At 41.5% G+C, this 13,389-nt stretch overlaps 1 protein-coding gene across 1 annotated transcript in view; it reads right to left on the bottom strand.

Moving 5' to 3' along the window:
* The window catches only part of LOC310751330 (uncharacterized protein), a 36,975-nt gene that overhangs the window by 12,513 nt on the left and 11,073 nt on the right, over positions 1-13,389 (bottom strand). Inside the window, exons 7-10 of the mRNA XM_083590630.1 lie at positions 7,044-7,193; positions 3,612-3,775; positions 2,031-2,055; positions 748-798 (exon numbers count right to left, since the gene is read on the bottom strand). Coding sequence (XP_083446756.1) covers positions 748-798; positions 2,031-2,055; positions 3,612-3,775; positions 7,044-7,193 — 390 coding nt within the window. The remainder of the gene's footprint in view (positions 1-747; positions 799-2,030; positions 2,056-3,611; positions 3,776-7,043; positions 7,194-13,389) is intronic.

Below are 13,389 nucleotides of genomic sequence, written 5' to 3'. Positions count from 1 at the left end.
AACCCCAGAACAGGTTCAGGAGTGGGGTGGAGAGAGGAGAGGAAGGGAAAGATATGTTGAATAAACAGGAATCCTTGTACTGGTGGAATTGGTTAGATAGTCCTGCAATGTGTTTGTTACAGACTATAATAATATTACACATTTATTATATTTGCTAATTGGTTTTCTTAACAGATAACCCAAAGTGATATTTGGGCACATCACACATTGCAGGAGACAAATGTGTTTTTGTTTTTAGAGATACGCATGTTCAGCAAGGAACCAGGCTCTGGCTTCATCTCTTTTATACTACATTTGTGAATTTCAAAACCCATCCTGTCTCTCTCACAAGTTACAGTATTGTTAGTGTCTACATTAGGCAGCAGATCTCCCCCATGCCCCGCTCTGCCACCAGCTGCCCTATGGGCAAGAATCCTGATGACTTGTTCTATCTTCATATTGTTTATTGTGAAATTATGAGTGTAGTTCAATGTTCCTTTAAGATACCTTGCAAGGATCCTGAAAGCAGGGGGTGCAAGTAACTGCAATGAATATAATAAATGGTATATAAATCACGCACATCTGCTAAAATGTTGTTTGCAGCAGTGTCCCTCTGCGAGTTTAGGAAAGAGAGAGGGACTCTCCTGAGAGGAATGCTTCTCAGTGATCTTGCCTTATTTAGAATTTGCCTCCAGTCTCTTCAGAGAAAGCAGATTCCTTGCACTCACCACCGCCAGGGCATCACAGACTCACTGTTAAGCTGCTTACCTTTCAGGCACTCATCGAGAGCTGTTCTGGGCTGCTTCTGAGACTTACATACTGGGGAGAGAATAATACAATTCAGCTTAAAGGGATCTTCAGCTCATAAGAACAGCTCAACAGGATTGACCATGGGAAGCTTGCAAGGGGGACTGAATACAACAGCCCTCTCTGCACTTGTGATTTCCAGCAACTGGTACTCAGAGGCATGCTGCCTCTCTGATACTGAGAGCAGCACACAGCCATTGGGAGATAGGAAAGCAACTCTCATTTTTCTGGCTCCAAAAGCCCCCAAGGGGTGAAATCCAACTGTGGCTGTCTGCCAGTGTAACCGACTTCCCGTTTGTGCAGCAGGAGATCTCCTTCCTCTCTTCTCCACTCCCAATCCCACAAATCTGATGTGGAGGATTAGGAGACCACCCACAGCAGATTTATGGGGGCTTCAGGGGGAAAGAGAAGCAAAAATTCCCATTGCACAGATGTCACGTGACACTGGATTTCACCCAAACATTGGGCAAGGATGAATTAGGGAGAAGTTTCTGTTTCTCCATTTTTAAAACAGATGAACGGTCCAGCCTTGCTTTGGCAGCTGCCATCAGTGCCATCTTAATGAATATGATGTGTTGCTTAGGGATAGGCAAATAGCAAGGGAGAGAGGACTAGCGAAAGGATCAATCCTATGCAGAAACAAGGATCTAGCCAATGGGTGGGAGGACATTGGCAGCAGCAGGAGATGCAAGTTGACCAAGTCCAGCTGACCAATAACTAAACACAAATGGATGAAGAGCAGCAACATGAAAAACTTTGAAGCTTGGTGTGGTGATAGTAGTTACTGAAGGGACAGGAAGAGAGAGGAAACTGGAGGACACGGCTGGAGGAAATTAGTTGACACAACTGTGGGGAAAGTGTGTGTGTGTATGTTATGGCCAAAGTAGTTGGGTCAGTTTTAATGGTATGACTGGATTAGTTTGTGCAATTGGACTTCCACAGCAAGAGCTCCAAGATCAAATATGGTAACAGAAGAAGGAAGAATTAAGATATGCTACTATTATGCTTGCAACTTTATCATCCTATGCATGTTTACTTGGAGATGTTCTGCTGATTTCAAAGGATTTAACTCCAAATAAGTATTTGCAGGAACTGCTGCTCTGCGATATGCAAGGCTAATACTGGCCATTGACATAGAGACATAATTCTCCAGAGCCTGTGAAAGCCAGATCTTGGAATAAGGTTCAGTGGTAAACAATATACAAATAGTAAGGGTATTTGACAGGAGCTTTAGACATGCATACCTGAGTATTGTGCCCAGAATATATCCTGCAAAACAAAAGTGCTCACTTAGAAAGAAATACCCAAGAACGAGTAAGTCACCTGATGCAGTTCTACAGTACTGCTGATGCTAGAAAGGTCTTACCCTGTAAGCTGTCAGGATGAGACACCACTCTGAGCTCTTTGAGGGCAGCATGAGATATGATTGTCATGACTCAGCAAGAGAGAGGACACATCTGATTTTGCTTCTGCCATCAACTTAAATCTATTGCAATTATGAGATGCACATAGCTCAAGGGTAACTACTGCATGAATTAAACAAGCCCTCAGCCAGCCTTCCATATGTTGCTAGACTCCAGTTCCCATCAGCCTCAGCTAGTGTGGCCAGTGGACAAGGGATGATGGGCGTAGCAGTCCAACAACATCCACCCATTTTAGAAGTACAAATTTAGATCTTTGACATAGCTAGCCAGTATGTTTTAATATAACAACCTTTAAGGTTTGGCTGAATAGGGTGGTGGCATCTGCACTGGGCCTGTCCCCACTTACATCCTACAGCAGGCTTCCGCAACTTCGGCCCTCCAGATGTTTTTGGCCTACAACTCCCATGATCCCTAGCTAGCAGGACCAGTGGTCAGGGATGATGGGAATTGTAGTCTCAAAACATCTGGAGTGCCAAGGTTGAGGAAGCCTGTCCTATAGTATCACCCAGTCTTTAGGAACAAGGGGAAGTTTTACGATAATGTCCTGTCAACTATATTGCTTAATGGATTATTATTTACAGAAACCGTTCCTGTTGTCTATAGCATATATAAAAACATGTATGGGGATAAATGCTTTCCCTGGTTATTGGGCTTCCAGTGGAGGTCATTTCTCATCTGTTCTTCTAAGAGATGCTACCAGACAACGGACTCCTTTTGAATGACTGGTCAAAGATACGACACATTATGTAAAGGGACTGGTTTCTATATTATACAAATTTATTATTAATGCCTCATTTGGGGCCCAGAGTCAAAAATCATGATGGGAATTTAATTGGGACATACATCTGAGAAATGTAGTGGTGTAGAAGAGCTGGAAAAAATGTCACATCTGGCTACCAATGCGCCCCTTTGATTTCAGATAGTACATGGGTAGATGAGTCTAAAAAGCCCAGGACACAATTTTTTCACAGTTCTCTAGCTAATTTACCAGAAGTAACGTATTTAGTGTTAAATCTGGAAGTATATACTCGATTCTGACCAAACTAAGCCTCCTAGATTTATTTTTATAAATCTTTATTATTTGTAAAGGGTATCTTTATTTAAACAATTTATTATCCCTTTAGAGCTCCACTGGGTCTTTGTACTTTGTCCTTCCAAGCTGTGATGCATTATGGTTTAAATCCTTATTATTTGTTTCTTTTCTTTTTGCTATGTTTGCACTTTTTGTTGTTATTAAATGAATACATTTTTCATAAAATAAAATAAAATTACAACATCTGGAAGGAGACTGGGGAATTAAAGAAGAAATCCACTGTGAAATCCTCACAGTGGTTGCTGGGCCCTTGAATATGGGACTTAACAGGCCTTGTTCTGCAGGAAGGAAAGTGGAATGATACCTACTGTTTGGGCATTAGACTCAATGGCTTCACGGGCTTCTTCATAGCTGCACACTTCCTCCAGGCACTCCCGTTCTAGATTGCCTTTGCGCACCTCTTCTAGGTATCCTTTGTTGGCTCGCCTTGAGCGCTTCAGCAAAGAGAGTGCTTGCTTCTGATCGAGAAAGACTAGCAAGAGCAGAACACCCATCAGTCAGTCCTTAGTGTGGAGGCTCATTCACTGGGGCAACTGTAATTCTGAAGGACCACTGAGTGGGAAGGACCCTACAGCCAGCCCTCTCCTCCAAGACATGATTAACCACCACAACGCAAACACAGACAGATCAGATGACACAGTCTGGACATCAGTGGTCCAGAAGCAGAACTGGGCACCTGCAGAAAGCTGCTACGAAGAAAATTTCCAGATGATTCAGCCCACGGAGGTACACCACACATGGTGGAGAAGGGCAAGCCATTGTCATGTTTTCAGTATAATGCTGCATGTTTCAGGATATCAGCTCTGCATTCCTACAATGCTCTCCCCTTTGTAGGCTCCAGCTGCCTGATTACAGATGTAATGCGTTGCCCAACTGTTGACAGTCTTGTGTTACAACAGACAAAACAGGAAGTTTTATCAAATGCCCAGTTTTCACTTCTAGATCTCAATGGGGCTGATCCAACACTACTGTCAGTGGAACTCCATGTGTGCAGCGCTGGATACAACCCAGTGTGAATTTCTCACCTAATCTTCACCTATATGGCATTTATTTATTTCAACCATTTGCATGCCTCTTGACTGCAGTCATTTCTAAGCAGTGTGCAGGAGACCCAATACAATAGGAATAAACATGAGTTTAAACTATACAATCAGAATTCAATAAAAAAAAAACTGCTGGAATAAGAAAAAAAGTATTCACAAAGCACCAAATAGAAAATAATATTTCTAGTCTATTCTGGTCTTATGGTGGTAGAACCAAGACTCTTGTTCAGTTTAGTATCAGGGTTGTGCCCAGAACTGACCACTTCCAAATGGCAGGTCTCTTTCTGCTCTATGGAAACTTACCCTATTCCTGTTTGCACAGAAAAACATATTTACTCAGCCATCGTCCTGTGTGCCTCTTTGCTGGCACGTGTGCTGGTCTCTGTTTGCCCACCCCAGAATCTGAACCTTTGTAGTCCTCTCATTTCCCTTTTTCACATTCAGACATTAGAACTTTCAGTCTCAGTCAGGGGTGGGGAATGTCTGGCCTATGAGGCTAAATAATTAGGCCATTGAAATATACTTAGAGTCGCAAAGTGATTTCATGCTCTTTATTCAGCTCATAGTGGTGAGGAGAAATGGATGAAAGTCCCCTCAAGGTATCTGCTTTATATACATTATTTACACAATGAGCTGCACATGATTGGCTAATTCCGAAATTCTACTGTAAGCCAATCAGGTTGTGGATTCACTTCTATCTGGAGCATGATGGGGTGGTTCCTGCCAACCAATCATACTGCTGCATTGTTCTAGGACCAATCAGACTGCTGCATTCTGAATCCTATTGTTCTAGGACCAATCAGACTGCTGCCTTTTGGATCCTATTGTTCTAGGACCAATCAGACTGCTGCAGTTTGGATCCTATTCAACTCAGTACATAACAGCCATGTTGGTCAAGCCATGCCTACCTGCCAGTCATCTGATGATACTAGGCTTTGATACTAGGTTCGAGCAGGTAAAATGGAAGCTAGGCTGGAACAAAAGAGGCTCCTTAAGATGACTGTTCAATGTTTCTGAAGTCCTGCCAACCAGCTGATTGGTGGGGTTTCAGAACACACTTGTCTTCTGAAGCACCAACAATCAGCTGTTTGCCGGAACCTCAAAGCACAGTGCATGGCTCTTTGCAAGCTCCTTGAAGAGTCCTGCATGAAGCTTTGAACACTCAACAATGAGCTGATTACAGGGGGTTCAAAGCACCATGTCACCTGACATAATTGTAACATCAGCTGATTGGCAGGTATGTCCCCTACCCACCCATCAAATTTGGTCTGTGGGATGGGTAGGGGTATAAATCCCCCCTCTATCTGATTAAGGTCTAGCAATGGTTGCTGAAGGATGAGAAGAATCACAGAGCTACCCCACAGCGGAAAGCGTCAAGCTAGGGGTTGGGTTGGAACAGAGGCAGCCTTCTCCAATCTGGTGCCCTCCAATATTGTCAGACTCCTACTCCCATCAGCCTAACAACAAGTATAGCCAACGGTCAGGGATGATGGGAACTGTAGTCCAGCAAGATCTGAATGGTATCAGGTTAGGAAAAGGTTAGACAGGGTTTCTGACCAGGTCTCCTCTATTGGAGAGAGAAACAACAGGGTGCTCTGTGGCCAGCAATTTAGCAGAAGAGTCCACTGTGTCATTTTTTAAGATGCCACAAGACTCTGTTGCTTTGGCTGCTGCAATAGACTAATACAACTGCTGCTTAGGAAGCTGCCATTGCAGGCATAAGGCTGTATCCAATGCAAACCACTGAAATTGATCGACGTGAACAACATAAGACAATTCTTTTCAATGCATTACTTGATGTATTGCTTAGTTGGATACAACCCAGAGGGCACACCCTGCTTCTGAAGTGGTTAAACTGCATACACATGCCTCTCCTCAAAAAGGTACTTGAGGAGTACATTTTAATATTTTGGTAAGTGCCATGTTCCTGCTAAGTCTATTAAGAGTAAAGAAGAGCCTTCCTGTTAAGATAAAGAACTCCAACAAAGAGGCGTCCATTGGGGAACCTCCCCTCCCCCCCCCCCCGTCCCATCAATCTTCCAGCAAGAAGCATGGAAAAAGACACACTATCATGGGATGTAACTCCCGTGTGTTTGGTTATTCAGGTGGGCATACTCAAATACAAAAGCTAAACGATAACTGGTCTGGAGAGAGAGAGTTCTGGCACAGCGCTGCCCCACCTCCACCATCTTTGCTCAATTATCACCCGAGATCCTTCCTGCTCCAAAGCTGGGAGTCTCTGAAACATGGAGTGACATGCCTGCCTCTCTATACAGCTGCCACATCCTCTCCATCTCAGCCATGCTCAGTCTCTTTCAATGGGGCTGCTGCTGGGATTCAGGGCTGTAGCTCAGTTGTAGAGCCTCCCTTAGCAGGCAGAAGGTCCTGGTTCAATTGCTGGCATCTCCAGATAGGACTGGGAGAGACCCTGGAGAGCCACTGCCAGTGAATGTAGACAATAAGAGATAGATGGACCAATGGACTCAGTATAATAAAGCTTCCTATTTTTCCTGGATGCTTGATCTGCCACACTGAACTTCCAATGTAGGAGGCCAACAGAATGCTATCTGCTCTACTAGTCAATTGCAGCACAAGCCTACACGTTTTCTCAGAAACCCCAGAGTTCAACATTCATCCCCTTAGCACATGTTCTTAAGATTGCTGCCTGTTCACTGCTGAGCAGGCTGATTTCCTTACCCTGGTTGTAGCTCAGTGAGAGGTCCAGAAGAATGGCAAGGAGAAGGGTCCTCAGCATTCTGGTTCTGCTCTGTCCCATTGCGTGTGCGCCTGACTGCAGGAAGATTGCAGAGGAAATGGATGAAGAATGATTGCAGCCCAGCCTGGGTTAATGTTGAACCAGGATGAAGAAACAGGAACCAGGTCACAGTGTGTCAGGGACAGTAAGTTTGAGGATCTCACTATCTCACCCATCCTGGTTTTTCTCTCCCTCCCTTGCATTTTTGCTTTCAGGTGCCTTGGTGGCACAAGCAACCAATGGAACAAGAACAATTCCATCCATACATTTAGATTGTTTGTGGTCTCAGAACACCAAATAAACATGGACTGACAATAGGAAACAATATGCACGTCATATTATTACGTCATTATTTCATAAAGCAGAGGACATTTGGCTATCCTGGCTTAAAATAAGGGAACTGCCATTTGTTCAGAAAACCCTCCTGTTGCAGATATTTAATCCAGATGCCAAAAGGTCTATTCCCTGTCTTTACTTCTGTGATCCTGTTCTAGAATACACTGAGAGACTGAATTTCTTCTCCCTTCCACAATTTATAATTCTTTGATTCTTGGATGTCTCTCAGCAAAAATCCAATGAGATCCCCATGACTCCTTTCTGAATGCCCAAAGAGAGGTGCTTGATTATATGTGTGTTGGAAAGGAGTCCAAGAAGTCAGAAAAGATGGAAGACACCAAGGAGTCAAGTCATTAAATATTTGCATCCTGTTTCAGTTCATTTGTATTTTTTAAATTTTTCCCGTTTAATTGTGGTTTGGACATAAATGAACTTAAAACAAATATTTGGTATACTGACCAGCCACTTTTAATGGGTAAACATAATTCTCAAACAGATGCATGTCATAAACTCTTCAAGATTGTAGTGCAAGCCCTGTAAGGTGAATACAGATGAATAATTATTGTATTCACTGAACATGATATTCAATATTCATTGAATACAATATACAAAATTGAATACAAAAGCTTCATTGGGTTCAAATGGGTATGGAAAGGCAGCTAAATTCAAAGGCCCAGAGCACCTTTCAAATGAAGACAGGCTTGAGAACATGGGGTTTTACTTTAAGAAGGAACACAGAAGTTTGTAAAATCATGATTGCTTGGAGCGAGCAGCTAGAGCGAAATGTCTTCTGTTTTCATAACACTTATGTACACTCAGTGTAGCTGACAGACTAGGTCCAGGACTTAAAAAGGAAGCACTTCTTCACACATAATGTAAGACAATAAGATGTGGGGATAGTCACTAGCAGCTTGGCAACTTCTTAAAAGGATTAGGCAAATTAATAAAGGCAAGGTTCATCAAAGTCTATTTTAGTTAAATGCAGTGCTATTTTTTGAGAAAAAGAGGTGCCGGAACTCACCATGAAAGCCTCCCTCATTCTCTTAGTATGGCAAAGGCACCCACCTGACAGGTGCCAGAACTAAGTTCGAGTGAGTTCCCCCTGAAAATAGCCCTGGCTAAATGGAACCTCCATTTTCAGGGGCAGCACAGCTCTGACTATCAGATGAACAAAACACCACAGAGTGACTGTTACCTTGCTTATGAACTTCTAGAGACATCTGACTGGCTACTAGAAACAGAATGCTGGACTTGATAAATCCAGCAAAGCAATTATTATCTTCAAATTTATTGAGATGAGTCTCATTGGTAAAATAATTAAATTAGGAGCCACTACAGTTAGATCTTGAAATTCTTAGGAGTAGCCTAAGGCCATAATCTGAGCCACATACTCTTGATCAAAAGAAATTAGCAACATCAAATTCATCACTTGGAATTTAGGTCTTTGGAGATTCCAAATTAGTCCACCGTTTAGTAAAACAAGTCCCTACCCCGTCCTCATCTGAGACAAACTGTAAGTGTAGGAGGAGCTTAGAGAACTATCAATCTCAGCCCTCTTTCTCTTCTCTGTCTCTCTTCTGTAATGGTTAGTATTTGTTATCTCCATCGTACACAAGTAAATATTAGCATTAGGGTAGCTGGGAAGTGACTCTTTGGCCACTTGTACAAAGAGCAATTGCACAGTCCCCACCTCCAACAGATTGCAGAGTTTGAAGAACACAGAGTCTCTTTCTAACACACAATAAAGCAGAGAGATTTGAGAAATGTCCAGTTCTGGGTCTAGCTTACTGGGATATTTAGGCAGAGCCTGAGTTCAACCACAGGAGAACATCCAGACAAAGAGTTCGGCCTATGTATGAAGGGAAACTTTTGAAGAACATTCACAAGCTGTCAAGACTACAACACTGCTTCCTGTAACATCTTCTCAAACCTGAACCTTTGTGAAGGCTGAGATCAGACTAGTAGCCCTCCTTAGTTCAGCATTTCTAACTTCCTGAACAAGTCCCCCTTTCACCTTATAACATCTGCTACAATCTCTTTCCCATTCCTACATACAGATCTAGTAAATATTAATAACTGCCGATCCATCAGGTTGCAGCAGAAGGAAAGATGGGAAGCAGGGCCACTCAATTATCTCAGCTGAGAGGCTATCTCCATTTGGCTCTACCTCTCCTTGACTTGTTTACCTCTCCTTGACCTTGCAATAACTTCGTAACTTAAAAACTGGTACCCAAGTCTGCTTAATTCTCGCCACCTTCTAAACATGACACAAAAGATAGTAAACTATCTTGTGTGTTCGAGCCCTTACATAAGTGGCTCAAAGAGTTTTTTTGTCTGAGGCATTATCACAGGACCCCCAACCCCTTGTTTTCAAACCATGTGCATCATGCAAACAAGTGCATATGCTTAAAAGACTGGCATAAGACACCTCCCTCCAATCCGTGATTGGTTGGGATCAGCGCAACCAACAAACGTGCTTGACACCACATCAGCAATGACAGAAGATTGATATTTTGACTCAGGCCCGTGGCAAAGTACTGTTACATTGCAACAAGAATAAGACGAGCAATGATGTCAACAACGGAGTCCAAATTGTAAACATCGAAGGAACGATAATAAACAGTAGCGACACCTGAATTGATTTTTTTAAAACTTTAAAAGTCGAAACCTGGTCATAAATATAAGCACCAATTCTGTGAATTGGCCATATTTCTACTGTTATTTGTAGCACAATACTACTTTTAATGTCATATTTTTATAAATTGCTTCCTGGTCACTGACCGTATTAAAGATATTTGATTTGATATTTTGACTCATGCGTGGATTTCTTGGGTTTTGGCATCAGCAAGTCACTTTGCAGCTGTGTCAATATTGATACATGCAAAAGCTGCACCACTCTCTTGGAAAAGACAAAAAACATACATGCCAGCCATTCTAGATCACTGCTCCAAATCCTACTGCCTCAAAAGACTGCTTCCTTTGTGACTGCTTGTAAATGTACCACTGGGTGAGCCCAACAGCAGGAAGTCAGTACTGTAATCTCAAGCATCTGTTTACTTTATCAAAACGGTTTGGAAATGCGGGGGTAGCAGAGACATAGGAAAAGCAACAAGTGTAGTTATGTGACCTATTGCTACCAGAACCAAATGACAGCTGGCCCATCCTAAATATCCAAGAAGGAAGCATGTGGTAAATGAACACCACTTTGCAGAGGCTGTGACCATATAATAAATGATATTGTTGACAATGGGAGCCACCTAGTGAATGAATAAACTCAAGTGCAAACCTCAATGTATTTTCTGGAAATAGCAAAGCACTAAGGAAGAACTGTTAAAATGTCATATTGGACCACAGACACTCGCAATCCAATTTCTACCCAGCCATGAAGTTTTGATTTGGCTTTGGGCAATTCAGACTCGCTTGGCTCAGTTTCTTATGTGTTAAAATACCCGACTGGCCTATCACCACAGGATGCTGGGAAGAAGAAAATTACTCTCAAGTAGTGAATACAACCGCATAAAGTGATATAAAAATGGAAAATAAAAAAAATCCCATCCAACATTAGTTCAAATTAGCTTGGACCAAAACTACTAACTATACATTGCAACACTATGGTGCAACATGACCTCCTGACAGGAAGTCTGTGATACTCACTGTCAAGGAAAAGCTAAACAAAACAAAAGTAGAAAATTTGGCAAAGTACTATGTTAAAACGAGACAATGTAATTAAACATCATTTTCATTTGTCATTGTTTTTATATACTGTAATGAAATGCATTATAGGCATAGCAAAGCTCTTCCTCATTGATTTACTTCCATGTGAATGAAAACTGTCACCATTTGAATCTTGCTCCTGCAGTATGAAGTGGTCTAATCCAGCAACACAGGTATCATATGCAACTGCTGAGATGATATTTACCAGATCCAATGAACTGGTTTGATTTTAAAAGCAAACCTTTGGATTACAGTTGCAGCTACTCTGGGATCTACAATTCTCACTCAGATTGCAATGTGTTGACTTGGGCAAAACCCAAACACTGTCTTGGTAGGTATCAAACAAATGTCTCTGGGCAGTCAGGACCCCACATCATGGTAATAATATACATAACCAACAACCAGAATTTGGCTAGATTGCATGGTGACTATCACAGCATCACCAGCACAAGCCCATGGAGAGGTGTAACTGGCAAAAGAAACACCTTTATGTTCTGTCTGAGTCACACGATTGACTGCATATGCTACCACCGCAATGTTTTTGAGAGCTGCTTATATCACCAAGAAATGTGGGAGTTGGATCTTAGCCAATGTTGTCATTAACTGTAATTAAAGCAGGCATCTGATGGCTTCATCCCCTACTCAGATGCAGCAAGTATCAAGTTAAAGCACATCTAAGCACAGCTTGGGCAAATGAGTCAGGAGCAGTAGCTTCCTGTTATTTATACCTTTGAAGCTAAAGAACTTTGAACCCTCACTGGTGTTGACATAATCCTTGCACACCTCAGAAAATTGTTGGAAGTTCCTGCTCTTTTACTTAAAAAAAGATATACTTCCATACTTTCTATTGCATTAATTTTTGGACCATATGTGCATAACCATGTGGAAATCTGCAGACTCTTCACCACTCAGTCAGTTTTGCCACGTTTTCACTAAACATATGTAACACACAAGCAAAACCGGTGCAATTCCTGACACTGGATCAATTTGAAACAAATTCTGTTAGTATAGAAAAGATGCATAGTGAACAAGATGAAAACCAAGGTTTTAGAGAAAAATCTAACTGTGAATGAGAGAGAAAAGTTTCAGGAGGAGACAGGATTAACATTGGTTAAGAAAGTGAAATATTTAGGGGTTAACATGACTGCTAAGAATGTGAACTTATTTAAGGATAACTATGAAAAATGTTGGACTGAAGTGAAACAGGACTTAGAAATTTGGTCAAATTTGAAGTTATCATTGCTAGGCCGAATCGCTGTGATAAAAATGAATGTACTGCCAAGGATGTTGTTTTTGTTTCAAACATTGCAAATTTTGGACAAGATGAATTGTTTCAAGAAGTGGCAGAGAGATATTTCTAGATTTGTCTGGCAGGGCAAGAAGCCTCGAATAAAATTTAAGATACTAACTGATGCTAAAGAAAGAGGTGGATTTGCCCTGCCAGACCTTAAACTTTACTATGAATCAGCTGCTTTTTGCTGGCTGAGAGAATGGCTGCTTCTTGAAAACACTGATGTGTTGGATTTAGAAGGTTTCAACAATGTATTTGGTTGGCATGCATACTTGTGGTATGATAAGGTAAAAGCACATAAAGCGTTTAAAAACCATATTGTTAGAAAAGCACTGTTTAATGTTTGGATAAGATATAAGGATTTGTTAGAAAATAAAACCCCAAGATGGTGGTCTCCAATGGAAGCGAAGGCTCAGAAAAAACTCAATATGGAGGCCAAATGGCCGAAATATTGGGAAATTTTAGAACAAGATGGCTTCATTATTACCAAATAATGGAGGCATATAATTTGGACAAAAAAGTTGGTTTCCAGGTGGAAAAATCAAAATTGGAAACAGAATTGTTAGATCCCAAAATTAAGAACTTGTCAAGGATGTATAACTTGCTGTTGAAATGGAACACTCAGGATGAAATGGTAAAATCTGCTATGATTAAATGGGCACAAGATGTTGGACATAACATTATGATGGCTGACTGGGAACTGTTATGGACCTCAGGTATGAAATTTACGGCATGTAATGCTCTAAGAGAGAATTTAATGAAAATGATTTACAGGTGGTACATGATACCAGTCAAGCTTGCAAAAATTTATAATTTACCTGACAATAAATGTTGGAAATGTAATGAGACTGAAGGTACATTCTTTCACCTTTGGTGGACATGCCCAAGGATTAAGACATTCTGGGAGATGATTTATAATGAAATGAAAAAGGTATTTAAATATACCT

Source organism: Podarcis filfolensis (assembly GCF_964270895.1).
Source record: "Podarcis filfolensis genome assembly, chromosome: 1".
Lineage (NCBI taxonomy): Eukaryota > Metazoa > Chordata > Lepidosauria > Squamata > Lacertidae > Podarcis > Podarcis filfolensis.
Note: the sequence above shows the minus strand (reverse complement) of the source record. Positions and strands in the feature narration are given on the sequence as shown.